Raw genomic sequence first — 27292 nt, 5'->3', positions numbered from 1 at the left:
CCAAATGAGGACGCCACTGAACGAGGGGGTGGGAGCCTGGAAAGCCACGTGACGTGTATTACTGAAGCCTCCAGCAATGCACGCGCCTGGGCTTCTCCACTCCTTAGCTGGGCGCTGCCCCGCCACCGAGGAACGTTCTGAGCGCCCAGCCCTCAGAGCGACGTTCGGAGGCCCCTGAAGGCTTTTGTCACGGCCGAGGGCTGGAGGAGCTGCGCGCGGCGGCGCCGCCCCCCCCCCGAATTCTCTCCAGCCGTGAGCTCCAGTCACAGCTGGAGCCCTGAGACTCTCCCTAACTGGCTGGGCAGCGACCAACGGGGCTTGGCGGGGAGGCGGGCAGGACGGGGTCTGGGGTGGACTGAGGCAGGAGAGAGACTGCTTGGTGTGGGTTAAGATTGCTCATAGCAGGTTAACCCCTGCTAATTGGGTAAGAGGCACTTTTTCCAGTGGGTGCTTCTTTTTATAGCAGGGGGAGAGTAACTGGCCCACCTCACCCCAGCACTGTCTGTTCTAGTGGCTGCCAGCTGGTGTTCTTATGCATCTTTTTAGATTGTGAGCCCTTTTGGGACAGGGAGCCATTTAGCTATTTGATTTTTCTCTGTAAACCGCTTTGTGAACTTTTAGTTGAAAAGCGGTATATAAATACTGTTGATTGATTGATTGATTGATTAAGAGGGCGGGGCTGCGGTCAGGGATGCACTCTGGGGTGGGGGGGTTGGCAAGCTGGGAGCAGGCAGGTGGGATGAGAGAGGTTGTGAGAGGAGGAGGAGAGCCTCCTCACGAGCAGAAGGCACCATGGGGGGGGGGGAAGGAAGGGAGGCTCTTCCAGTATAGGACCAGGAGGAGAGTTGCAGAGGGTAGGGCAGCTGGAGGTAAGGATCTGAATGCTGGCCTACTGTGGAATCCACATGTCATGCATTTCCAACTAAGGAGGTGATGAAATAGTCCGTTCTTCTCTCGCAGTCTGACTCATAAGGTGACTGTGCAGAAGCCGTGGGGCAAAGAGGCATGACATATTGCAGCCCATGCTGAATCATCATTACCCAGGACTACTGGAGCTGCCCCTTAATTATAGCTCAGCTAACTGATAAGAGGACCTACATGAGTGACAGCAGCCACCTTTGGATTTACCATGTGACTTTTCCCTTCTAGAGGAAGCTTCCCAGCAAGTGGGTCCAGATCCAGAAGTTTGGTTGCAACATCTCCTCTGGTGGGCTGTGGTAGCATTGCTGTTGCCATTTTGTTTGAGGCTCAGGTTTGTACAGTAGCCAAGGCTACTGATAGGTAAATCTCACAAGAGTCCCTGCTTAGAAGGGGTTACAAGCACCTTGATCTTTAGTGGACCCCTCAGTCTCTCCCCCACCTGCCCTCTGTATCCTGCTGCAGCACTCCTTTTGTGCTCTGCCTTGCTTACTCCTCCTTTCTCCACTTTACAGAAATGAGGACACACTGTTGCCATTGCACACTTTGCTGTTGTCTCTTTTCTGCTGGCCTGGAAGTAAAGAATGAGCAGAATGCCACACTAACAGCATGCTCCAACTGGCTGTCGCTGAGCTGGGAAAAGAATTGCAGGCGTTCACTTGCCACTCAGCTTTTGAAACAAGTTCCATGTTACAGCTTGAGGTTTATACTGGGGGCCCCAGTTCACAACAAGTTATAGATCACTGCCCTAGAGAATTCCACACTTCCCCTTTTACCATCACATCATCCTTTTCAAACCTTGCATGTCAAAACCCCCTACCCACAGCAGCAGGTAGTTACAGACATTCAAGAGAGTACTGAATGTATTTCAGAGGAGTTCTTCACTCCCATCTAGTGGCCAAATCCCTGCAAGAAGGAAGATGAACTAGCTAGCAGGTTCAAAACTCTGAGATAAGACACCACTCAGCGGGCACACTGCCACCAAGCCCTCCAACCACTGGGTAATGCATTTTGGCTCGGACACAAAAATCCGTAAGGTCAGCAATCAGAAATCATGTTGCCTTGATGAAACTGTTCAGCAAGAGCTGGGGTGGCAGATAAAATTAAAATCCTTGGATCAGGATATCCAAGGACAAGGCTGGCGGTAGAAGGATGTGGGGCCCAGGGTGACTAAACTAGTGCAGGGGCCCTCCATATGGCCATAACTTGTGCACTCAAGTAAAAGTAGGCATAAACAGTAAATGATATATATTAAGATATACCTCAAAATTCAAATAAAATTGATCTCATTAAAATTTCAATAACTGAATATACGTATTTAATTCCCTAATATACTAATAGCTAAGCCAGTTAATAAAATAGACAAAATTACTAAAAACTGAAATATTAAAGCACTCTAAAGCTAAGCCATTTAATAAAATAGACAAAATTACTAAAAACTGAAATATTAAAGCACTCTAAAGCTAAGCCATTTAATAAAATAGACAAAATTACTAAAAACTGAAATATTAAAGCACTCTAAATCACACACACACAGGTGGCTAGAAAAGGGGGAGGAGCATCGCTCAGTTCCACTCCCTCCCATTGCTCCCCAAGTCTGACAATAGAAAAATATGGCAGCTGGAGCCACCCTTATGCCAGGCCAAACCCCTCTGAGCACTCCTGGATGGCCAGTAGCAGCATATGACACAACTTTTCATAGCTCTCGTAGGCAGGGAGGTCCAGCTGGTTGAAACTGGAGAAGAAAGAAAAAGAAGAAGTTTAAAGCATAAATATGAGGGGGTGGGTGGGATGAATGACCACCCAAGCTAAATTGTCAGGCAGCCCTTTTTGAATACGGCTACTTCTCTTTAGAATGCAGGACCAAGGACAGGTCTTATGTCATTCCCCACTTCAACAAACTGTAGAAATAACCATTCCTGCTTTAGTGGTAAAGCCCCAAGAGTTATGGCAATCTATAAATTCCTTAGTTTTGATTCTTGGTAGGGCTAAATTTGAACCAGGGCTTTGCCCCAGAACCTGTATTGAATGTAAAGACTCAGTAGTGCGGGAAACGTACTCAGCATGCAGAAACACATTCATGTCATGTTCCATGAACTAAGTTGGTCATTCCATCTCAGTCAATCAATATTTACATGAGACAGAAGGCTGGAGTTCTGCCCCTATAGAAATTAGGCATGGAGACTGAAGATCTATCTACAAGTATCTCTATTTTCTCAATTTAAACAAGACTCATTTCCCTTCTTCTCCCTCCTAGGGAAAAAAATAAATCACACAACCCCAATTGTGTCTCCAGACAGGGGGCTGACTGGTACCAAAGTTGTAAAAGACAGTTGTGTTATGCAGGATCAAAAGAGACCACTGACAGCAAGCTAAGTATAAGGCTTTTTATTAGGAAGAATGGAACCTGAACCAAATAAATGGGAAGACCTTATTTCAAATTCCCCCAACTGAGAGAGGACCTCAGTCAGGCAGGCAGGCGGCAACAAGACTTGAGGCAGGCCAAGTGCTGGAGGCTTGATGGAAATTCCCCTCTGGTTTTCAGCTCCAGCAAGAGGCGCTCTCTCCCAGGGCTCCTTCGAGCAGCTCTCTCAGCTCTCCCCACAGACCTCAGGGTTCAGCTCCTCTCTGCAGCTTTTCCCTGGTGGTCTCTGAGCTCTCTGTGCTGGTGCAGCCCGTTATATAGCCTCATTGGCTCTGCACACAGCAGCCTCTACCTTTCCTCCAGTGGTACTGCAGCCTTCTCTCCTGCAGCAGTTTTCCATTTGGTCGTCCAACTCTCAAGGGCTTGTTACAAGGTACTTGGTTGACTTTCCTCAACAGTGAGCCCATTGGCTCAAACAAAACTTTATAATGATTGGCTCAGACAAACTCAGACTGACTGTCTATTGGCTCATGAAGGGCACCGGCTACGATCCCCTGAGGACAATTTACAGCAGTTGGAAGCAATGAAGCCAAACAGAAACAGCAAGCAAATTCTTGAACAGCTCAGCAACAGGGAAAGCCAATAAATCTGAAATCCTAACACCATGATTTATTTGAGCTCAATCTCATGGCACTTATGTTCCACTTGCGTTAAAGTCTTTATATGATCATGAGACCCGTGGGTTGCGGGTGCTTGGGCGTCTCACGCAGCAGCGGCACTTTCTGAAGGACTCTGGTGGGGAGGCTCTGCCTCACCTGCCTCCCCACCCACCGCATGCAGGTTATGGGTGCTTGGGTGCCTCACATGCTGGCGGCGCTTTTTGACAGACCTCTGTGGGGAGGCACTGCCTCACCCACCACACGTCCCTGGTAAGAAGGCGCACCTATAGCTGCCCTAACATAGCCATACTAAAAGCCATTGCTGTACTGCTTTCTTTGAGCAACTCTCAACTTCTGCCCCGCAGAAGCGCCGGGGGGGGGGATTGGCGCTCACTGCAAATGCTGGTGCCACAATGTTGTTGGCATCCTTCAGTCTCGGAAGACTATGGTGTCACGCTCTGAATGGTGGTTCTGGAACAGAGTGTCCTCTCCAGTGTGTGAAGCCTGAGTAAAGTAGGTATGGAGGATAGGCTGTTACCCATGCAGCAAATCCCCCCTCTCCACATCGCTGAAATGGTCCAATGGAAAGGCAGAGGCCAATACGGTTGGTTCCAGCGGCGTCGCGGGAGTTGCCAGAACGTGACTGTGTTCAGCCATGAACTGCCTCAGGGACTCCGGCTCCAGATTTTGCCTCGAGGTTGACTCCTGAAGCTTTTTCCATAACTGGATGTAGCCACAAGGCAGTGGAGGTTTGGGATCAGAGTTTTCCTTCTCTCAGATGAGCTGCCTTCCCAGGCTGACAAGCCCCATCTACCCGGTGGCTGTTTAGTCGCCTCTGACAACAAGTACAGCCAAACTGAGGGCCTATTCTTATCCCCAGCCCCCAGGGCGCCGCAATGAGATGTTACTTTAGCTATTGACTTGCCTCTATGTTTCAGTGCCTCAAGGTGGAGCGAAATCAATCCACGCCCACGAAGAATCTCAGCCAATGGGAGCTTTCCATTCTTACGCACGTCCAAGCTGTGCGGCAGCCTTCTCCCCTGGCCGTCGTAGCCATACAGACTTGTCATCCCCAGGCCGACACTGATGCCCAATTTCCGGTTCCTGTAAATGTCCCCTGCCCCCCTCCCCAGTGGAAGCGGGCCGGAGAAATCAAGGGACCTGGAAGCTGCAGGTTCAAATCTCTGCTGAACCTGGAAGACCTTGGACCTGACACTCTCTCTCAGCCTCACCTACCTCACAGGGTTGTTGTGAGGACCAAAGGAGGGGGAGCAGCTGTGTCAAAATAAAAATATACAGATCAAATCTATATGGGAAGGTCGTGAGAGCTGCACTGGGATAACAGGCTTTGTCGCACATGTCAGATTTCTGAAGGAAAAAGCACATTTCAGATGAATGCTTCCACCTGAAACATTAGTGGATGTCAGTCCACAAAGGATGCTGCTTACTTATGCTAAGTTACCACATGGGGCTAGGGGTGAGGTGGGGGGTTCTACTTGTCTAGGTCAGTGTTTCTCAAACTGTGGGTCAGCTGGGTCATGAACCAATTTCAGGAGGGTCCTCATTCATTAAAATATTAGACTTGGTGCTACCATGGTATTTGCCTGCATTTGGGGAAATGTTACAAATTGTACTTTTAACAGGCTGCTTATGTATATTCTTTTAATGATAGTCAGTGGGACTTACTCCTGGGTAAGTATGGGTAGGATTGCAGCCTAGGACTGTTAAAAAATTTTCCTGCTTGATGATGTCACTTCTGGTCATGAGATCACTTTCAGTGGTTCCTGACAGATTCTCATTCTAAAAAGTGGGTCCCAGTGCTACAAATCTGAGAAACACTGGTCTAGAAGACACTTGCCCATCCACTGCCATAGCCTATGTAGCCAAACTAGGCAGTGTGCATTGCCCCCCCCCCCATAAGAACATCCCCACTGGATCAGGCCATAGGCCCATCTTGTCCAGCTTCCTGTATCTCACAGCGGCCTCACCAAATGCCCCAGGGAGCACACCTGATAACAAGAGACCTGCCTCCTGGTGCCCTCCCTCGCATCTGGCATTCTTACATAGCCTATTTCTAAAATCAGAAGGTTGCACATACGCATCATGGCTTGTAACCCGTAATGGATTTTTCCTCCAGAAATTTGTCAAATCCAAATTTGCCGTCACCACATCCTGTGGCAAGGAGTTCCACAGACCAACCACACACTGATTCAAGAAATATTTTCTTTTGTCTATCCTAACTCCCCCAACACTCAATTTTAGTGGATGTCCCCTGGTTCTGGTGTTATGTGAGAGTATAAAGAGCATCTCATTGACCTGTCCACCACCACCCCAAGATCTCTCTCCTGATCTGTCACAGACAGCTCAGAACCCATCAGCCTATATGTGAAGTTTTGATTTTTTTGCCCCAATGTGCATGACTTTACACTTACTTACATTGAAATGCATCTGCCATTTTGCTGCCCATTCTTCCAGTTTGGCCATATGCTTCTGGAACTTAGCCACCTCACTGCTCAACCCTGTCTCCAGGTCATTTATGAAGAGGTTGAAGAGCACCGGTCCCAGGACAGATCCTTGGGGCACACCGCTTTTCACCTCTCCATTGTGAAAATTGCCCATTGACACCCATTCTCTGTTTTCTGGTCTTCAACTAGTTCTCAATCCAGGAGGACCTGCCCTCTAATTCCCTGACTATGGAGTTTTTTCAGCAGCCTTTGGTGAGGGTCCATGTCAAATGCCTTCTGAAAGTCCAGATATATAATGCCCATGGGTTCTCCCGCATCCACATGCCTGTTGACCTTTTCTATATAGAATTCAAAGAATTCTATAAGATTTGTGAGGCAAGACTTACCCTTACAGAAGCCATGCTGATTCTCCCTCAGCAAGGCTTGTTCGTCTATGTGGTTTGAGATTCTACCTTTGATGAGGCATTCTGATGAAGTAGACTACAGTCCAAAACTGATTAGCCTATAAGGTGCTACAAGACTCTTTGATAAACTCTCTTTCAAATTACTGTACAGCAAGCAGGGATATAGGAGAGTAGGTCTGACTCTTGGGACTTGAGAAAGGCAGTGAGCCAACATGCTGCTTTGTGCCTCATGCACAAGCTTACTGAATAGAGGGGACAACAAGAAGCTGACAGGCATAAAGAAGGACTAACTGCTCCCTGTCATGCTTCTTTCCTGGGAAACTGGGAAGGACAGGATGGCAGGATGCAAACCACAGCTGCATTCCTCCCACTTGGCCAAGGGGGAAAGGAAGAAACCACTGCGCAATCCACAAAGACCAGCTCTTGGCAGACATGACTGTGATGAAGGATGCTTCCTCAGGGGCCCATCTTAGCACAGGGGACTCCTCAGAGAGGACAAGTGGAGGCAGGGCACTGCCATTCTCTTGTGGGACAAAATACATCCCCATAATGTGCAGCTAGGAAAGTATTTGGAAGAAGCAACAAAAGAAAGACACTGATTGCCTCTGGCAAATTATGAGGGGGGTGAAGAGAATGGCAAACATCCCCCCTCTACTAATAATCTGCTACCTGGGGCAACTTCTTCAACCTACGTGACAGAGCTTTCTGCACTGGGGCACCTGAAATTAAAGGACTCTCTTCTGAACAAAGGCTGTTGGCTTTTTGTGAGCAAAAACCTGGCTTTATAAGACTGCTTTTGGATGAAACAAACCAACTGCTTCTCTATTCAATATGCTGTTCCAATTCTTGCCCTGTTGTAGGTTGCATACATTTTTCTACATTTTTGTTGATTTTTGCAATTCATAGTGGAATGAAGGTCACTATGAGAAAAAGGAGGATACAGGTGTTCTAATAAATTAAAATTGGACATAAGGATTAGTAACTTTTTTAAAAAAAAGAACATAAGGTTAGCTCCACTTACAAAACTGAATTGATCATTCAGTACCACAGCCTGTGCATTTTCTGCCACTTAGAGCAAAACACGCAGCCTTGAACTGCAGAGGTGTCTTGTACTGATGAACCTCTACCGAGCTCAGACGCAAGAGTAAGAAACACCACTTTTCTTTTTTTACTAAAAGAATAGACTTTATTAAGCACTGTAAGTCTCTCTCCATCATCCACAGATGAACAACGTGCCAAGATTCCACCAGCAAAAAAAACATTCCCAAAAGACACCCAAGCTTTCTGATTGCAAACCTACTGCAAATTTCCCCTGACTTTGAGCAACCTGTCCAAACTTACACTGATTAAAAAACCCAACAACCTATGGAGTTTGTTGTGGGGTGCAGGGGTTGGGGAGATGGGGATTTGATTATCAAGGTTGGGGGGTAGTAAAGAGAACATTTATCCATCTACTAAGAACAGGTGTTAATAGCATAAAGAAAAAATTTCTTTTTAAAAGGAACAAGGGAATAATGAATTTATTGTCAATTCCCCTCATAAATAAAAGCTTGAACTTGCAATTGACAGGGGATCACTAACAAGAAACATCAGATTTACTCTGTTCCAAAAGATTGGTGTGTTTTTTTTTCCTTTAAAGCCAAAAATCTTAGGTTAAAAACATTTTAAAGGTGGTAGTAAGATATATATATGGCAAAAATGCAACTTCAAGGTTACTTGAGGAGGCCATGTGAGGAGAAAGATTGACTTAAAATAACTGAAATGGGAGTTTTTACTTTTAAAATCTTACTAGGCATTTAGTTACTATCAACAAAGCATCTACCAAAATACAAGAGCAATGGTTATAGTCAGAAAGTGTACATCCCATCTGAAAGGGTAATATTATAGACAGATAAGGTGCATGTGGGATAGGGGATTGATCTTTCAAAACTGTAGAGAAAAAAAATCTAATCTTAAAAGATAAATAGAAAATGAGCAACAACGTTTGACTTTAAGCAATGAGCAGTAAATAATTAAAGACTTCAAGATCGCTAACAGGTGTGTTTTCATTAGGTTTCTTTTAAACATTAAAAATGGACTTTAAGAAATCAGCACAAGTAAAACCAGAACAAAAGAAGAGATTGCAAGGGGATGGGAAGAATTTAAATTAAAAATAGAACATGCATATTTAGCAAAAATACATGTCAGGTAAGTTAGCTACTATAATGATTCAACCTCAGTAGTAACGTTCTATCTAGATTAAAAATTTTTTTTTTAAAAGCCAACATTGTAGTTTACTTAGGATTCTTGCAGCCTGAGCCCAAGTATGTTTACTTGGTAGTAAGTAGCACTGATTTCAGTGAGGCTTCCACCCAAGTATGCATGCTTAGGATTTGCAGTCTAGGTTACCTTTGAAGTTGAATGATGGGGAGGGGGGAATGGTGGTTCTTTGCCCCAACTGCCCATTCAGTGGCCCTTCACAGGCTCTACAGTCTACATATATAGACTGTAGATTGGGACACCCCCATTCCCCGCCACAAGGAATTCAAGTCCCTGTCGTAAGGTTTGTCTCTTGACTTCCCCCCAGGGATCTAAGAGGTTCGCTTCTTTATTTGCTATTGAATCCAAGGTGGAATTCTAAACCACACCAGAAAAGTTTCAAAGCTTACGCAGTCTTGTCAAGTTAATTTATCCATTTTGCAAGTACATTTGGACTTTTTCCTCTCAAAACTTTTGACTGACTTGCTAAATTGATTGGCAGCCATAGCAAGGAAACTGCTAGATGCAGTTACCCTCCCCTTGCATTACTGCCTCAAGATGGGATGAAGAGACATCTAAGAAAAATAGCAATATTGGTCGAAAGGCCCACCCCTCCCAGAGTCCACAAATATGCCAAAAATCCATGCCTGTGACTGTGTATGCATCAGAACGCCAATGAAGACTCCGAGCCTTCAAGAGACTTTCTGAAGTGTCTAGAACTGGAGCTTAATACAGGAAGTCGAAAGGCTCAGGTCTGCTCCCACTTGAACTAGAAGCTTCCTCGTCTTGGAGAAAGCAGGTTCGGACTCTAAATGGATTTTGCCTTGAAATGAAGAGAGGCCTTTCTTGTTGGCATTTAAGATCCAGCACATAGTGGAAAAGCAAAAGTAGATGAATTATGAACCCAGTATCATATGTCAATTCTTCAGAACAAACCCAATCCCCTTAGCTCATGTGAATGGGCCTTAACTCTGTTGGTATCAATGGCTCAGAATGTTGGGTGCAGATCCAGTGATTTTAAAGACTGTGCCAATTTGTATCACCTGATGAGCTAAGCCCTGGAGAGTTTTAAAAGTGTTGCATGCATGCCTCAAAAAATAAGAACACTCCTGGGCTTCACCTTCACCCTGATTTAAGAACATAATTCAGTAGATCCTTGGGAGCCTGTCAGGTCCCACAATGACTTCAGGGTCACCCTCATTAATTACACCATTTGTCTTTATATGACTACCCCAGTGCTACCACCATTTCATAGACAATAGCTGAAGCCCTCCGAAGCCCCTTCACATTGTTTAGGCAGGTGCATTTTCGCAGTGGGGCTCCCCCCCCCCCACACACACAATGCAGCCTAAAACTTCATTTTAAACCTTTAAAATGGTTTAAAACTTCTGAATTTCACAAGAAGGCTGCAAGGCTGAGGGCAGCTTCCTAGAAAGGCAGGGAAAGAGTAATCACTATACATGCAGATCTTCCTCCTGCTTACTGGATACCTACAATTGTTTATCTTCTGCTCCTGTGGGGTAAATGCACCTTAAAAAAGAAAACACCCAAACACTTTTTAGTGACAGAATACAACACACTTTCAGAATATGATATTCTGGAACAAAGTTTGTGTCTGAATTCAGGTCTGGAGGCTAAGGTTTTTTTTTCTCTTTTTTAGTTGACTTTCAAATGTGAACTTTTACATCCAACACCCTCATTCAAGAACTGTGGATTTTTGGCAACTAAAGAGAATCTGAGTTTTGAATTTGTACTCAAAATGCAGTAAGTCTGCAAATTTGGGATTCTAATTTAAAAAAAATATTTTGTCATTCAAAATGAGTTCCGACTGTAATGTCAACTATTTAGGGCATGTGTATCTGCACGCATTTCTAATTTCTGGTCTTACAAGCAAAAGCATCTTGGATATTAGCATCAGATTAAAAAGACATCTCTAATAATAGTTGTAGATATAAAGGGTTCCTGAACCTGCAGAATTAGCACTGTTTTGCTACAGGGCAAAATTATAAAGGCTGATCCCCTTAGCTGATGTGATATTTAGCTAAAATTAAATTATAATGCCCTCTAGCATTAAAAGGGTCATATTTCGATAATCAAACACAATGCTTCTGTTCCCTGACACATCCCAGCCTAACGGCAGAATTCTTGCCCAACAGCCATACACTGTCCACAGTTCTAACCTATTGCAGAGGAGAAAAAGGTTCTCCACACCAACTGTAATGCATTCTAGCTGCCAGGCAACCCACCAAACTTTTGGGGTAGCCCAGTTATGTCTCATCATGGATTTAAAAATGTCATTTTACCTTGGCTCTGAGCTGTACATCACATAAGAGATGTCCTTTCACGTTCAGTTATATAATGGGAATATTAACACTGTTCTACTTCCTAAGGTGGGGTTTTACACTACTGAGAGGAAACCAAGGACAAAATACAGTATCCTCCAAGTCTAAAAAATGTTTTTCTTGTCATTTGGAGCCATGTAAGAGAATCAAAGTCAGCAATTCCCATCCATCTCTTTGGCTTTCATGGAAAATTGGGTTTTGAATGAAAATTTCTCAGTTAATTCATTCCTCCCCCCCCCCCACCGAAGAACCTGGAAGCACCTAATATTTTAAAGATGCATGGTACCTGCTATGTCCTTGCCAAATTCTGAACAAAATTGCATTCATTTTTGAAGAAAAAATGATACTGCAGATTTATAGAACAGTTATGTAGGATGTTTGTGAAATGAGTTTAGAGTGAAAATTACTTCAAAGTATGTTTTTTCCTAGCTTAGAAAATAAAGACCAGGATTGTGTGTATTCTAAGTTTAAAAAAAAACAACCTTTCAAACACTGAATTCTGCTACCTGTATACATTATGCAGCTACAATCTTATGTTGGATAACTGATGCTTCAAAATCTACTATTTTGTCTAATTTAGCCTGGTTCTAATAACCACTGAATGAGGTAGAAGCTCTACCCCAACCACTATAAATATGCAGCCATACCCTTAAGCTTCTGAGATTTCACCAGGCATTGTCCACATACTTTCAAAGTGTATCTTTAGAACCATAAGGCCTAGAACAGTGTTTCTCAACCAGTGGTATGGGTACCACCCGTGGTATCTGAGATGGTGTCAAGTGGTACTTGTGGGAATCCTGCCGCCCAGCAGCAAGACCAGCAATGCGATACAACCAACAGCTCCAAAGCATGCTTTTCCGCACTTGAAAAAGCTCCCCCATCCACTCTGAGCCTCTTACTGGTATTTGTCACATCACACCTGGCCTCTCAACCCAGAAGTAACTGGCAATTATGTCATTGCCACTTACTTCTGGTGGTACTTTGAATAGGTGAAACATGTGAAGTGATATGGTGAAGGACAAATGTTGAGAAACACTGGTCTAGAAACTTTTAAGAAACTGAAAATTGAGATTTCAATGCTCAACACCACATTCTGTGTTTTTCTGCAAATCTACAGAATAGTGTATTGTACCCACACCCATCACCCAAACAAGGACTTCACTTCTCTTTAGGACAGGCTAATTTGCACTTGAGAACTATTAATGCCTGTGACCTATACAGACAGACAATAAAGCCCAATTAAACCCTCTCTCTTAGAATCTAATAATTTGCCTGGCTGCATTGCTAAAAGGAAAATATTTGACCCAATTGCAAACAAATCTACTCCTCAAAAATTGGAAACATGGTATATAAGAAAAACAAAAACAGAAGTCTGAACTACAGCTCCAATTTCCCCTGATTTCAGCTCCAATTGAAATTTCAATTTCCCTTGATATTTTATGGATATACCCGTGCGCTGAGAAGTCTGTATAAATGAGTGACCCAACAAGTTGGTTTTTTTTTTTTTTCTAGTTCTGGGGTTAGACCTCAAAACTGGCAATGGTTAAGTTGTTTGGAAATTTATGCTATCAGGAGAGGAACTCTCCCCAATAAATACTGTCAGGCTAAAGTGGCTGAAACACCCCAAAAGCAAAAGGAGTGTTAAATCCCTTCTCCCCAGTACACAATTACAAGCTTGAACACATTCCCCACTTGGGAATTCCACTCCAAGGGGGAGAAAGCTAAACAATGTTCATTTTCTGTAACTGACACTATGTCAGGATGATTTATACTTGCTCCTACCCACCCCTAGACCTGGGAATAAAGTGGGTAACTCTGCATCACCAAGCCAAACCCATACCAGAGTATATTCTGTGTCACTGTGACCACTGCCATTGTGACCACTGTGCAGTTTTACCTTAACATTGTTCATTCTTCTTCACTAGCTCCCCAAGATATATATATCCCCTGGTTTAATATATTTAAGAGAGAATATTTCCTGAAAAGGCTACCATCAAAATGCTATTGGTGTGTGATTTTAAATTCTGCCTTGTTCTACAGCCATAGATTAGTATCTGGTATCATCGCAACAGAAACACAAAGCTGAACTCTACTCCATCTCACAGCCTTATCATCTCAAGGTCTGGACTGGGCTTCTTCCCTGCCTTCAAAAAAAAAGGCCATGCACGGAAGTCTAATGCTTAAAACAGATTTCACAGAGGGATCCATATTTCAGACAGTGCATGCTTTGCTCCTATATATTCAGGTAACCCCACATGCTCCAGGCACCTTCACGTTAACAGGTTTCCAAGAGCTAGGAAAGAATTCTCCCTGTTATACAAAGTTGGAAGCCCTGTTACAACTGCAATTTGATAAAAATATTTCCTAGTCACAACAATTGGAGTAGGAAGCCTCCAATGCTCAAATGAAACACTGAACTTAATGTGCATGTCTTCTAATTCTGAATTCAGGTTTCTATCTCGATTTCAAAGGCAGGAAAGGTCATGTTCTGAGGCCTGGTCTACATTCTTAAACACACAAATTTGCAGATTGGAATAATCTAAAACACCAGTTCATGGGACAGTTGAGTTTACTTGCTTTCTTCGAGAAATCTGGAAATGGATGCTCAGGCTTGCTGCTTAGGGAGCGCTTCAGAAACTGAGAAGGGACGATTTGAACTATGGAAAAACAGGGAAAAGGGGAAGCAAGGAAAGGACAAAGACTAGAAATTGTATTAAGTACCACTTTTTCCCATCTCAAATGAATAAGCAACCCTCCAACTCCAGGTAAGATCACAAGAGCCCTGCAGGAAGTCACCAAACGTCCATTTACTTTAGCCTCGTCTCACAGTGACCAACCAGATGCTTTTGGGAAGCCTATAATCTGGACACAAATGCATCATCCTTTTCCCACTGTCTCCCCTACAACTGGTATTCAGAGGTAGATTGTCTCTGAACATGGAGGCTCCATTTAGCTGTCACAGCTAATAGGCATCCTTTATGAGTTCATCTAATCCCCTTTTGAAACCATCTAAGCTAGTGGCCATCACCACAAACTGTGGCAATAAATTCCATACATCAATCCACCATGGTGTGAAGAAGTACTTTCTTTGGTCTGTCCTGAAAAAGGAGGTTGGGTCAGCCATGAGTCATCTTTCCAGGCAACATTTAGCTATGGAAACTGGACGGGGAAATAATTTCAACCTACTCAAGAAGTGACTGGTAGCAGAAGGCAGAAATTAAGATTAAAGCACATTCCAGGCTGGAGTGACTATTCTGACACTATTACAACCCAGCAATCAGAGGCAGATGCTCTGGAAGTTATAAGGAATCAGATTAATATATGCATTGCAAGTCTGTTTGCATATACACACCTAGCAAGCTGTTTTAAAGTTCTCTGGTCAACAAAGTTTTAATCCTGCTCACCCTCCAGTCCTCGATTCTTCACCTTGAAATCACCCATTTTACCCACTGTACATAAGCAAAGCTGTGTGCACTCTTCATAAGAACAAAATCCAGTTTCAGTACTCAGTATATACTGTGCATTTCTATATATTCTACTAGCTTATTTTGCATAGTTTATGCAGCTTCCAAAATTCAAGGTTCTCTATTTTTTTCCCAGCAAGGTGGAGTGCACAGCAGTGAGAGTAAGGATGGAAGCAAAGGGCAGAAACTGAGATCAACTAACCCAGAAGGGCAAGGGGAAATAGTAACCATAAGAGAGGGAGAGGTAGTTATGCAGGACACTGACACTACCATTCTACAACATGCGGAAGGCCTTCCCAGAAACCACCTACATCTTTAAAGCAGGTTTTTATATAATAGTGAGTGCTAGAAATTGCATTTTTTGTTTTAACTGAAAGCTGCAATACATTATATACCAAAATTTGCAGCAGATTACAGACTGTGTGGGGATTCTGCAGAGTACACAGAGCCCTGTCTTCAGAAGAGTTAAACAGCATTACTTAAACAGCATTAAATGGTCACCTCTCTTGAATCCCAACTCCCACCCCCAGGCCCTGGGTGGAACTGATTACTCCATTTCCCCAACCCCACTTGCCAACAGAATGGCAGTCCACTCACACACCCCTTTACAGCCCCAACAATATTCATTTGCTCACAGTCCTGGAATTGTAACAGTAAGTGCTTGTCTGTTTTAAGGATAAAAAGTTTTCTGCCTGATATCAGCAGGCCTGCCTCGTCCACCCAGCAGCCTTCTAACAAGGCCAATTGCTGGCAACCGGTGAAGCAAGCCTTTAAATTCACAAAACGCATAGCGCTTCGGAACGCAAGTCATCTCCCGGGAACATTTCCACCCTTTCCGGGTTTGCCGCGTTCATATTTATATATAGCTCTATCCATGTTATATATAAATATAATCTCTCTCTCGTTATATATAATAAAAAGCACAAGCTGACCATTTTACACACCTTGTGTATCATCTGTAATAGCTGTGCTGCTCTCTCTCTTTCTTTTAAAAATCATTGTCTTTTCCCACCCACCACCCTTTATGCCATCACCACCATCTCCCAAAGCAATGGTGCTCTTTGGCCTGATGGTGGGGAAGTTAGCAAGAAATTAACAAGGAAGGCAGGAAAAATCTGCCTCATTTTAAAATAAAACCTTGCCGGCTTTTTTCCTTTAAAAAATATCCCCTTTCCCCAAATCCAGAATTCATAATTCTTGTCCCCTAAAAAGACTTTTTTCTATAAAATTAAAAAAAATCAAAACAACGTCAAATAAACTTAAAAAAGAAAAAAATGCCGCTCTTGTGGATCCGATTGGCACAATAGCAAATTCAAGGGGCACAGTGCAGAAGAGCCGACAAAGTCACTCAGAGTGGGATAGTAGTCCGAAACCATTCCACTTTGCCACCATGGTAAAATTTTACACAAGATAACCCCTCCAAATGCAGCAGAGGATAGTATTAAGGAAGCACTCTGTTCATTGGGATCACTGAATCCCACCCCTCCTCCAACATTTGATAAATGTCTGCATTTTCCAAGATTTGTTGGCATGTCACATCCTCCCTCTGCCCCAGTTGGCGGGGTCACACCTCATCTCCTTGCCCCTGCCCCCTTTTCATTGCCAGCCAATCGGACCCGCGGCAGCTTCAATTCACTCCTCTTTCTGCAGAGCTGGGAAGGGAAGCTTGTTCTCTGGACACCGTTCAGGATCCCCAGTCAGCGTCCCGAAGAACGGGCTATTGTTATTGCAGGAGTCAGTGTCTCTTGCTAAGGCACAAGGTGATGTGGTGGAGGGGCACGTTCCAACCCCTGGGTCCTCGCCCACAGTGGTGCTGGTGGCAGTCCCATTCCCATTCACCTGGGACTGGGGGCGGCTGTTGCTGACACCACTGCTGCTGCTGTTGAACTCTGGGACCTTTGCAGCTCCGTCAGTAGAGCCCTGCCAATACAAGGTGGTGGCTTTAGAAAATTGTGAGCAGAACACTGAGGGCCCTAGATATTAGCTATAAAAGAGGACCCCATCACAGAAATGCAGATTCTTCTGGGGGGGGGGCAGGGTAGGAAGCTGCTCATAAGTTTCCTTTGCCTAATATTAAGCCAGAGCCCATACAGATAGAGAAAACTACACCCAGGGTGAGCTCTCCAAAGAGCCTGGGTTATCTGTATCTTCTTGCTATGCGTAGGGAGGATTGCACCTCATATCAGATGCTCAAAGTCAGTCAGACCCGTATAAAGCAATACCTCTCATAATGCCACTTCCTTTAGCACTGAAACAGCAGTCCTTGTCCTGGGTATGAGTGTTGTAGTCAATAAGAGCAATGAATTCTATGTAGAACAGGGCCAATCAGCCACAGTTTCCAGCCTCACTGTCACCTTCATCTCTTACAGTGCTGTTTCAAGCAGCACTTGACTTTCAGGGAACGCATGCATGTGCTATTGGAGGTATTGCTCACAAGTGGAACAGCATGGAAAGGAAGGCCTCCCCTGCCAAAATATCCACCCCCAGGTTTGGGTGTAGCACTATGTGGACTGTATTAAATTCTGGAAAAAAAAAACATTCATCTTAGGGGCTGGAGTACACTGAAACATTTTGTGGCAAGTGCCAGATCATTTATCTTATTAAAAATTAGATCAATAACTCTGTTCTTCAAGTGTTGAAATAATTGTGTTAATTTTTTCCTAACCATTGCACATTTCTGATAAGTTCAAGGCCTACTCCTAATTCATTGCTTTTTTAAATTTTTCCCTTTAATGACTTGTTTGTGTACATGCTAGGGTAAATTTCAAGCATTCAAAGGATTTCATGCACATTATTCTCAGTAATACTTTCAACAACCTTGCTAGGTAGATATGATAGTATTATTACTACCCCCATAACGGAGACAGTGGGGTGAAGCTGAGAAAAGTAGTTTGCCCAAGGCCTACCTGGCAAGTTCATAACAAGTTTGATTTTGAACTGGAGTTTTCCCTGCTTCCAATCTTAGCCACAACGTTAAGGTACCATTCCAGAAAAAAAATCACCTGCCACCTGGCTTGGGATGTCCCCTCACCCAAGTTTAGCCCTGCTACACCTGCCAGCTGATCTGCCAAATATTGTCACACATTTTTGACTTTATGGAATATTTGACAACCTTTAAGTATGATCAGATATAAAAGGCAATTGACTGTCCATTATCTGACCAATTGCCTATTATCTGACCATACTCAAAGGTTGTCAAATATTCCATAAAGCAGGGCTTCTCAAATTGGGATGTCGCAATGCCCCAGCCTGAGGGCTCTGAACTCTGCCCCCTTAAGGGGCTGGGGCGAGGGTTTAAGCCACTCTAAATTCTTGAGGGAGTGGGGGGAGGCAGCGACGCGATCCACAGGATCGTGTCACTAAGGGGGCTGCAGGGACTGGCATGTACTTACCAGTCCTTGCTGCAGCCTCCTGGGGGTGCAGGGAGCCCTGTGCGACCCTCAGCAGGGCTCCCAAGCCTTAGAAAGTGAAAGCGGATTGCAAACCGGTGGTGGGGTGAGATCACTCCGTTCTCACTTTCTGAAGAATGGGGAGCCCTGCGGAGGGTCGCGCAGGTCTCCCTGCACCCCCAGGCAGCTGCAGCAGGAACTGATAAGTACCTGCCAGTCCCTGCAGCCCCCTCAGTGAAGCGATCCTGTGGATTGCATTGCTGCCTCCACCCTTCCCCCGCAAGAACTTAGAGCAGCTCAAACTCTCCCTGAGAGTTTGAGAACCGCTGCCATTAAGTCAAAAATACCACTGTGCAGGCGGTGGCTTACTTTTTCTATTTTATTATCATGTTATTTGTAAACAAGGGCTATGAGTGAGTGCTTCTTGATCCCTAGCACTACAGCAATCAGGAGCAAATCTTGCATAGCAAAGCTTCTCTTCCCGGAACTGCCTCCTGGAAAAGCTGTATATTACCTCACACCTGAAATTCCTTTCTAAAACCCCCCTTTGCTATGAAGCTTGTGGCAACAATCTTCCATGTTCTTATAGCCTACTGTAACTAAGCCTAAGCATATGTAACTGAAACAATAGCCTATTCTTCCAATTTATCCTGCCTCCATTAGCTCCCCTGTGTCAATATTTACACTGTAAGCACCTTGGGGCAAGTAGCCATCCTCTCAACGTCTGCCAAGTGTTGCGCATTTAGATGGCACCTTATAAACAACAGGATTCTTAGCTCTCCAAACTCCCTTCCCAGTATTATGAACAGACCTCAAGAAACATCCAGTGAACAAAACACTAGACTGCAAAATGGGTGCCCCATTTTGAATCCCAGTGTTTTGGTCATTTGAAAACTACAGACATGTCCAAGGAAGTTCCAACCTTGCAACAAGTCTCTCCCAAAGAGGTTGAAACAGAGCACTCAAGAGTGTGGATCAGTGCCAGGAAATATGTAGCAGGAAAGCTTAGGGCACACTACTGGTATAGGAAAATGGTTTGGACAGGCAACTGCAGGTACACTTACTTGCTTGTTCACTTTCTTGTTTACTTTGAGGATTTTCCCGGAGCCATCACGACCACGGCTGCAAAAAACAAACAAGTACAGCAGCACATATTCACTAATCAAAATTCTGTTTTAAAGCTCCAACCCAATTTCCCTCCTATCAGAACCTAGGAACAAATACACAGAAAATCATGTGGTGTGGTTATTACAGACTGCCTTTTATCTGTCAAAAAGGTACCTATTAATCAACTAACAATAAAAGGTTGATAATTAATTTCAAATCCAATCAACAGCCCTACTTATATCTCATTGATTTTACATGGAGACTTGATGCAAGCCTAAAAATGTTTACTCAAAAGTAAGTACCACTATGTTCAGTGGGGCCAGCTCTGAGGTTAGTGTGCACAGGATCACAGCCCTAAGCACTTATAACTTGTTCTGCATTGTACCCACTAACACACCACTTACGAGTTCTTTCTTTCCTTGCCATATTTCAATAGCATCATCTCCCATGTCACACCTAGCAATCAAATCCAGGGCTATGCCTCCCTCCTACAATGAGAAACCATATAGCCTCAAAAGGTGGTGAGGCTCCCTGTCTGTGGAACTCCCTCCCCCTGGAATTGAGAACAGCTCCCTCTTTAGAGTCCTTTCAACAGGGGCTTAAGAATTTTTATTCAGGGAGGCCTTTTATGCTGACACCAGGGGGCATGACACTTTTTGAATGTATTTTAATTTGGGATCCAGGTTTTATTGTGTTTATTGTTTTTAAATATTTTTAAAACATGTGTGCGTGTGCGTGTGTGTGTGTGTGCGTGCGCACACGCACACGCGCGCACACACACGCGCACACGCACACACTTTCCAAAAACAAATATAAACACACACACAACAAATAACACAAAAAACATTCACTACACACCCAAAAAAAGGGTGCTGGAAATCAATCATATATCACTAAAACTAAAAAATCATTACATATCTTGATCAATTTCCTCTTCTAAATTTACCTCAATATCATTTTTCATTCATCCTTCATCTATTATGTCATAGCAAATATAATATATATGTAATACAATTATCTAAATGCCCTGTCAAATATTTCTAAAACTTCATTTTCAACCAAGCATAAAATGGTTTCCATTACTCAATTTATGTTGGTTTCATTGGTGGGGAGGGGCCAGCCAGCAGCCAAGCAGACGTGCCTTCTCAAGCTCTTGAAAGGCACTCCGTTTTTCCCCAAAAAACTGTGGATCCAAGGAAACCCAGGGATGTTTGTCAGGAGAGAAAATTCCTCCATGTGATGGCATGATTCCTGAGGTGGTAAGCCCCGCCAGGGGGGCTTTCCCAGGAGATTTCGCTGTCTTGGCAGTTCATTCATGTTGGCAACCTTCAGTCTCGGAAGACTATGGTATCGCGCTCTGAAAGGTGGTTCTGGAACAGCGTCTAGTGCGGCTGAAAAGGCCAATTCGGGAGTGACAATCCCTTCCACACCAGGAGCAAGTGCAGTCTGTCCCTGATCTGTCTCCCTGGCTATGGGCCTTCCTTCTTTGCCTCAGTCTGTTGGCAAAGTGTCTCTTCAAACTGGGAAAGGCCATGCTGCACAGCCTGCCTCCAAGCGGGCCGCTCAGAGGCCAGGGTTTCCCACCTGTTGAGGTCCACTCCTAAGGCCTTCAGATCCCTCTTGCAGATGTCCTTGTATCGCAGCTGTGGTCTACCTGTAGGGCGCTTTCCTTGCACGAGTTCACCATAGAGGAGATCCTTTGGGATCTGGCCATCATCCATTCTCACAACATGACCGAGCCAACGCAGGCATCTGTTTCAGCAGTGCATATATGCTAGGGATTCCAGCTCGTTCCAGGACTGTGTTGTTTGGAACTTTGTCCTGCCAGGTGATGCCGAGGATGCATCAGAGGCTGCACATGTGGAAAGCATGCCGTTTCCTCTCCTGTTGTGAGCGAAGAGTCCATGACTCGCTGCATTACAGAAGTGTACTCAGGACGCAAGCTCTGTAGACTTGGATCTTGGTATGTTCTGTCAGCTTCTTGTTGGACCAGGCTCTCTTTGTGAGTCTGGAAAATGTGGTAGCTGCTTTACCGATGCGCTTGTTTAGCTCAGTATCGAGACAAAGAGTGTCGGAGATCGTTGAGCCAAGGTACACAAAGTCATGGACAACCTCCAGTTCATGCTCAGAGATTGTAATGCAGGGAGGTGAGTCCACATCCTGAACCATGACCTGTGTTTTCTTCAGGCTGATTGTCAGTCCAAAATCTTGGCAGGCCTTGCTAAAACGATCCATGAGCTGCTGGAGATCTTTGGCAGAGTGGGTAGTGATAGCTGCATCATTGGCAAAGAGGAAGTCACGCAGACATTTCAGCTGGACTTTGGACTTTGCTCTCAGTCTGGAGAGGTTGAAGAGCTTTCTGTCTGATCTGGTCCGGAGATAGATGCCTTCTGTTGCAGTTCCAAAGGCCTGCTTCAGCAGGACAGCGAAGAAAATCCCAAACAAGGTTGGTGCAAGAACACAGCCCTGCTTCACTCCGCTTCGGATGTCAAAGGGGTCTGATGTGGAGCCATCGAAGACAACAGTGCCCTTCGTGTCCTTGTGGAAAGATCTGATGATGCTGAGGAGCCTGGGAGGACAACCAATCTTGAGGAGAATCTTGAAGAGGCCGTCTCTGCTGACCAGGTTGAAAGCCTTTGTGAGATCTATGAAGGCTATAAAGAGTGGCTGTCGTTGTTCCCTGCATTTCTCATGCAGTTGTCTAAGGGAGAATACCATATCAGTGGTGGACCTGTTGGCTCGGAATCCACACTGCGATTCTGGATAGACGCTCTCTGCAAGTACCTGGAGCCTCTTTAGTGCAACTCGGGCAAACAGCTTTCCTACAACACTAAGGAGAGAGATGCCACGGTAGTTGTTGCAGTCACCCCTGCCGCCTTTGTTTTTGTACAGCGTGATGATGTTTGCATCCCTCACGTCTTGAGGTACTCCACCTTCTCTCCAGCAAAGACAGAGGATTTCATGCAGCTCAGTGACGATGATCTCTTTGCAGCACTCTTGGCAGTATTGACACTCTTGGCACTGTCTTGGCAGTACTGATGAAGAATTCATGTTGAATCAAGCTGAAGGCCCCAGCAGGGAAAGACTTTGAAAGACTTAAGTAAGTGTTACTCTGTTTGTGTATGCCTGGCATAGACTGAGTGATTGCCTGATTTGGTTCTTTTTGCTGAGGAGGTTCCCCCCCTCAGCTGTTTATCGGTGTGAAGAGAAATAGTGGAAGAGATTTACCAAGCTTGTTATGGTCATCTGAAAATTTAATTACAACTTTACAACTTTGAATTTCGGTGGATTACAAATTAACTGTCCTTGGATAAAGTTTGTGTATTGGAGTGTCTATTGCCTTGGTTTGATACTATTGTTTGGGATTGCCTGAAAACTGGATGTTTCGAGATTCTTTCAGATAGAGGAATGTGGTTGCCAAGGCTACAAATATAAATAAGGTAAGAGAACAAAAACAAGGACACTGCACCAGTGACATCTAGTGGATTTAAAAAGACAATGCAAGAACTGGATTTGTGTTTATAAGTGGAGCAAGGAAGATAATACGCTGAGGACATCTAGTGGTCTTAAAGAGCACTGCAAGCAAAAATATGCGTTCCACAGGAAGAACGATGATGGCGGGTAAGAAAGTCCAAAGTTTGCCAGCGTTGTAGACGGGATTTGGAAAATTAATACAAAAGGAAGCGAAAGGGAAAGACTGGAAACAGACTATGCAAGACAACATGGAAAACCTGTTGGCAATGGTACAGCAACAAATAAATCAATCTGCACAGACCCAAGACAGCGTGGATGCTTTAACTAAACAATTAGATGAACGCAGTAGACACTTGATAAATGTGAAAATTACATCAGAAGAAGACAAACAAGAGATTGAGAGATTGTGAAAAAAGATGAGAAAAGCCCAAGTTAAAATATCGGAGATAGAAGAAAATCAGCACGACGCAGAGACAACATTAATGGAATTCCAGATGGATAGTGCAGCTCGAGTGGTGAGGATACAAAATATATCAGAAGAGAAAGGAGAAGAATTATTGCAACGGACTTTCAGTTTAATATCAGAATGGATTGATACACCGATGGAGAAGATACCTAAAGAATTGGATTCAGTGAGAAGAGTGAACACTTTTTATTTGAGAAAACATGAATTACCAAGAGAAATTTATGTGAAATCCATCAGAATCTTTTACAGTGACAAATTACTGAAGGCTCCACAGGAAAAGAAATGGACAGTTTATGATAATAAGAGCTAGAATTTTGAGACATGTTCCATGGAGAGTGAGGAAGAAGAGAAAAAAGAAGAATTGTCAAGGCAAAGTGTAGAGATGGGAGAATGGTAAGAAATCTAATACAAGAGATTGTTTAATTGATTATACCGTTGAAACCTGAATTATTTTGTTTAATATTATTTTAGATGTTATAAAAAAACAATGTATATTTAGTTATGATTTTAATTGTAGCGAGGATTTCATATGTTAGATATTGGAAAGATTTTAAAATACCAATGAAAGATGAATTAATATAGAAAATAATGAATGTGGTGGAAATGGACAGGTTTTCAGAAAATTTGGATCAACAATGAATACATTTTATGTTTTTAATATAATTTCAATTGTGAGCCACCTTGACCTTCATTGGATAGGAAGGCGGGGTACAAAATAAGTAAATAAATAAATGCAACAGGGCGCATTAGCAATCAGGGTTACCCATCCAGTGATGCTTACCTTTTCCCTGGGCCTCCAACTGACACCACTTGCATGCCAAAGGACCCCTGCCCCCGGGAGGGTTTGCTCCCAGCCCACTGGCCCACTACCATGCCTGCAATCTCCAGTTTGCCTCCTTGTGGTGGGATAGGATGCAGACCTAGAGGAAGGGAAAATCCAGTAAGAGAAAAAACAAGATGCCTGAGAAAGGCTGGTGCCTGATGAGGTTTTCTATACCCACTATCTTGGGCTCAAAAGTCATAGCTTACAGTGTGAAGAGAGAGGGATACAATGCGTACACATAAACATATACTGTACAAATGTACATGTAATTTTCCCAATATGCATATAGGGAAAGCAGTATGAAGAATCTGCAGCATGGATGAGAAGAACAGAGTTCTAGTGTGAACTTCAAAGAAGCCACTCTCTTAGGAGTAGCGTAGACAAAAATGAATGAGGCATTAAAATTGATCCTGAATTGAACTAGCTGAATGTGAAAATGCATTCCCTGAACAAAAGAAAGACTGGGATATGGCTATGCTACAAGTCAATAAGTATCGAAGGACACAAGAATTCCTCAGCAGTGAGGTGCATTAAAGGCCACTGAGGACACAGTCACTCACCTGTGAAGCCTCTGGTCCTCCCGGGAGCGGGTGGTTGAACAGAGCCAATAGTGCGATGGTAGAGAGGCATGGGATAAAAGGGTGGGGCTATAGAGGACATAAAAGGTGGAGGTGGGAGCAGCGGCGGCGGGGCTTGGCGGTTGAGGTTGATGCCTTCCAGGATGCTCTGCCTCATCTTCTCGACTTTGGACACCTGCTCAGTCTGTGACCAAGAAGTAGAGAGGGAGAGAGACACAAATAGAACTAGGATTCGATAGTACTATGGCAACATCAGTCTAGCCAGCTATCCATTTCTCCCATGTCTAACAATATTGGCTCTAGCTACTGGCTCTGCATAGTGGATTCTGAGCAGCAGTTGCCACCTGATAACTTAGAATTTTAGCAACAATAGCCTTAGAGGCCCACCACCACTCTCAACCTGCTCCATTGCTGGTTCTAGGAGAGGAGCAGATATGTGTCGAACTGGGAGCCAGTCCTGGAACAACTGGATATGCACTGAAATAAAAGACTGCTGTGGTTGCAGTGAAGAGGAAAGCCTGCAGCAAGATGAACTCCTATCCATCATTTTGATCCCAAAAGTGCCAGAACTTACCTGTCCATCACAGAGATCTATGAGAGGTGCCTTCTCCCGTGTGGCTTTGATGAGCTTGCTCTGGAAGAGCTTGCCATCAAAATAGATCCACGGGCAGCAATGCTCCCAGGGTACTGGTTGCCCACAAGCGTCATTGGCAAAGAGGGCTGTGTCCACACCACTCATAAACAGAGCAGCCAGCTGAACTCCCCTGGGATCTAGTTTCTCAATCTGCAACAGAAACAACATATCCAGGTCTTCAGGAAGCTCAAATTGATAACCAATCCCCACCTTGTCATTTAGGTCACAAAACACCTGACAGAGTCTGGAATATTGTTAATGAAGGACATAGCAGCAGTAGGCAAGAGATAAAAACCTAATCTTGGGGTGCAACTTCATAACTCAATAGTCAGGGCTACTTGTATCCTTGCAAGAATCAGAGAGAAGCACAGATCCCTCAAAGGAATGCTGTGCCCTGTAAGCAAGTAAGATCCATTTAGCAGCTCCAAACCAGTGGTGTATTTGAATAACCTACTTTGTTAAACAATAGATATTCGATTAGAGGTGCAATCCTATCCTGCACTGGAACAGGCAAGCCCAGAGGCTTGCGCTGTATCCAAAACAGGAATGGGGCTCAGAGTGGCTCAGCCAGAGGTAAGGGGAAACCTTTCCCCTTACCTCTGGGTAAGGCACCCTGGCCCCTATGGGTCTCCTCCAACTTGCACCACCCCCTGAGGTGGCACAAGTCTCTGAAGTCACTCTGAACTCCCCAGGAACAGGGGTTGGGATCTGGCATAACTGCCAGGTCCCAGCCCTCCCTCATGCTCCCTGCCTGCCCCCGGGGCCGCCCACCGCCCACTCACCCCAGAGTCTTGAGTTGGGCCGACGCAAGACTCAGTGCCTCCATTGGCGTGGAGGCTTGTATCAGCCTCTGTGCGCCAGCCTTCCCAACTCATGAGGAGGCACCTTATAGCACATTTGCGACCCTCCTGGGCTGGCACAAGAGACTTGTGCTGGCCCAACGTGCAGTTTGGGTTGTGCTGCACTTGATGATAGTGTGCTTTGCAGGTTCTGCTGCTCTTAATATTGTGGTCCCATCCTTCCTCCTTTAGCCACAACTCAGCAGACTTTTTAGGATGCTAGGACATCTCAGAAGCCTCTAAAGCAGTGGTTTCCAAACTAAGGGTCATAAGAACAGCCGTCCTGGATCAGGCCATAGGCCCATCTAGTCTAGCTTCCAGTATCTCACAGCGGCCCACCAAATGCCCCAGGGAGCACACCAGATAACAAGATCACAAGGTAACAAGGTAACAAGTGGGTCAAGATCAGTGGGTAACAACCTGATTTTTGGTGGGTTGCCAAAGGGTGATGGAAAGATCAGACAACTAATTGCCTCAAGCTCTGAAGCTATTCAAAAATCAGATACTGTAGCTGCTAACTGCCCTGCAAGGAGCTAAGCTCCTGCAGTTTGCAGGCATGTGTTAATATAGGGAGAAAAATGTCTTTTTAATGATTATTACTTATATGTTTTTCTTTCTAGAACCCCCTTTCTTAAAAATCTGGTAAACTTTAAAAGTTTGGGAACCACTATTCTAAAGACTTAGAAGGGTCCAAAATAGGGAACAAATCAGGGATTTTCATCGCATTCCATACAAAAAATTTCCTCAACATACATAAGGAGAGAAGAAGCGGCCACATTGGGCTCAAACTCTTCTCTCCAACATATTATTTCTCTCTGCAGAGAGTATTTTATTAGATGGCAGAGCACCTCTGTAAGTCCGCCTTTCAGAGCACATCCTTGGCTGCAATCTGAATACAAACACAGCTTACCTACATCTACAAGGCAAGAATAAGCCCTCTGAGAATTTGCAGATCTCTGAAGCATAATGGGGAAAGAGTTGGGATAGATGTGCAAGGGCCAGCAGGGATGCATGGTAAGGGGATGCCTATGCCAAAACCATGACTCCATACATACTAAAGTGAAGAAGGAATCTACTGCCCGAAGACAAGAGCAGAACCCACAAGCTTCGCTTTCTCAACTTGTTAA

General features: G+C 44.4%; 1 protein-coding gene across 1 annotated transcript in view; it reads right to left on the bottom strand.

The window, feature by feature from the left end:
• Positions 1–10430: 10430 nt before the first annotated feature.
• Positions 10431–27292, bottom strand: part of FAM120C (family with sequence similarity 120 member C) — a 37040-nt gene continuing 20178 nt past the window's right edge. The window contains exons 12-16 of the mRNA XM_066614910.1: positions 25267–25476; positions 24675–24876; positions 24073–24211; positions 19309–19366; positions 10431–16775 (exon numbers count right to left, since the gene is read on the bottom strand). Coding sequence (XP_066471007.1) covers positions 16488–16775; positions 19309–19366; positions 24073–24211; positions 24675–24876; positions 25267–25476 — 897 coding nt within the window. The 3' untranslated portion in view covers positions 10431–16487. The remainder of the gene's footprint in view (positions 16776–19308; positions 19367–24072; positions 24212–24674; positions 24877–25266; positions 25477–27292) is intronic.

The sequence above is a fragment of the Tiliqua scincoides genome, chromosome 2 (genome assembly GCF_035046505.1).
Source record: "Tiliqua scincoides isolate rTilSci1 chromosome 2, rTilSci1.hap2, whole genome shotgun sequence".
In the NCBI taxonomy this organism is placed as follows: Eukaryota; Metazoa; Chordata; class Lepidosauria; order Squamata; family Scincidae; genus Tiliqua; species Tiliqua scincoides.
This window is presented reverse-complemented; position numbering and strand designations above follow the sequence as displayed.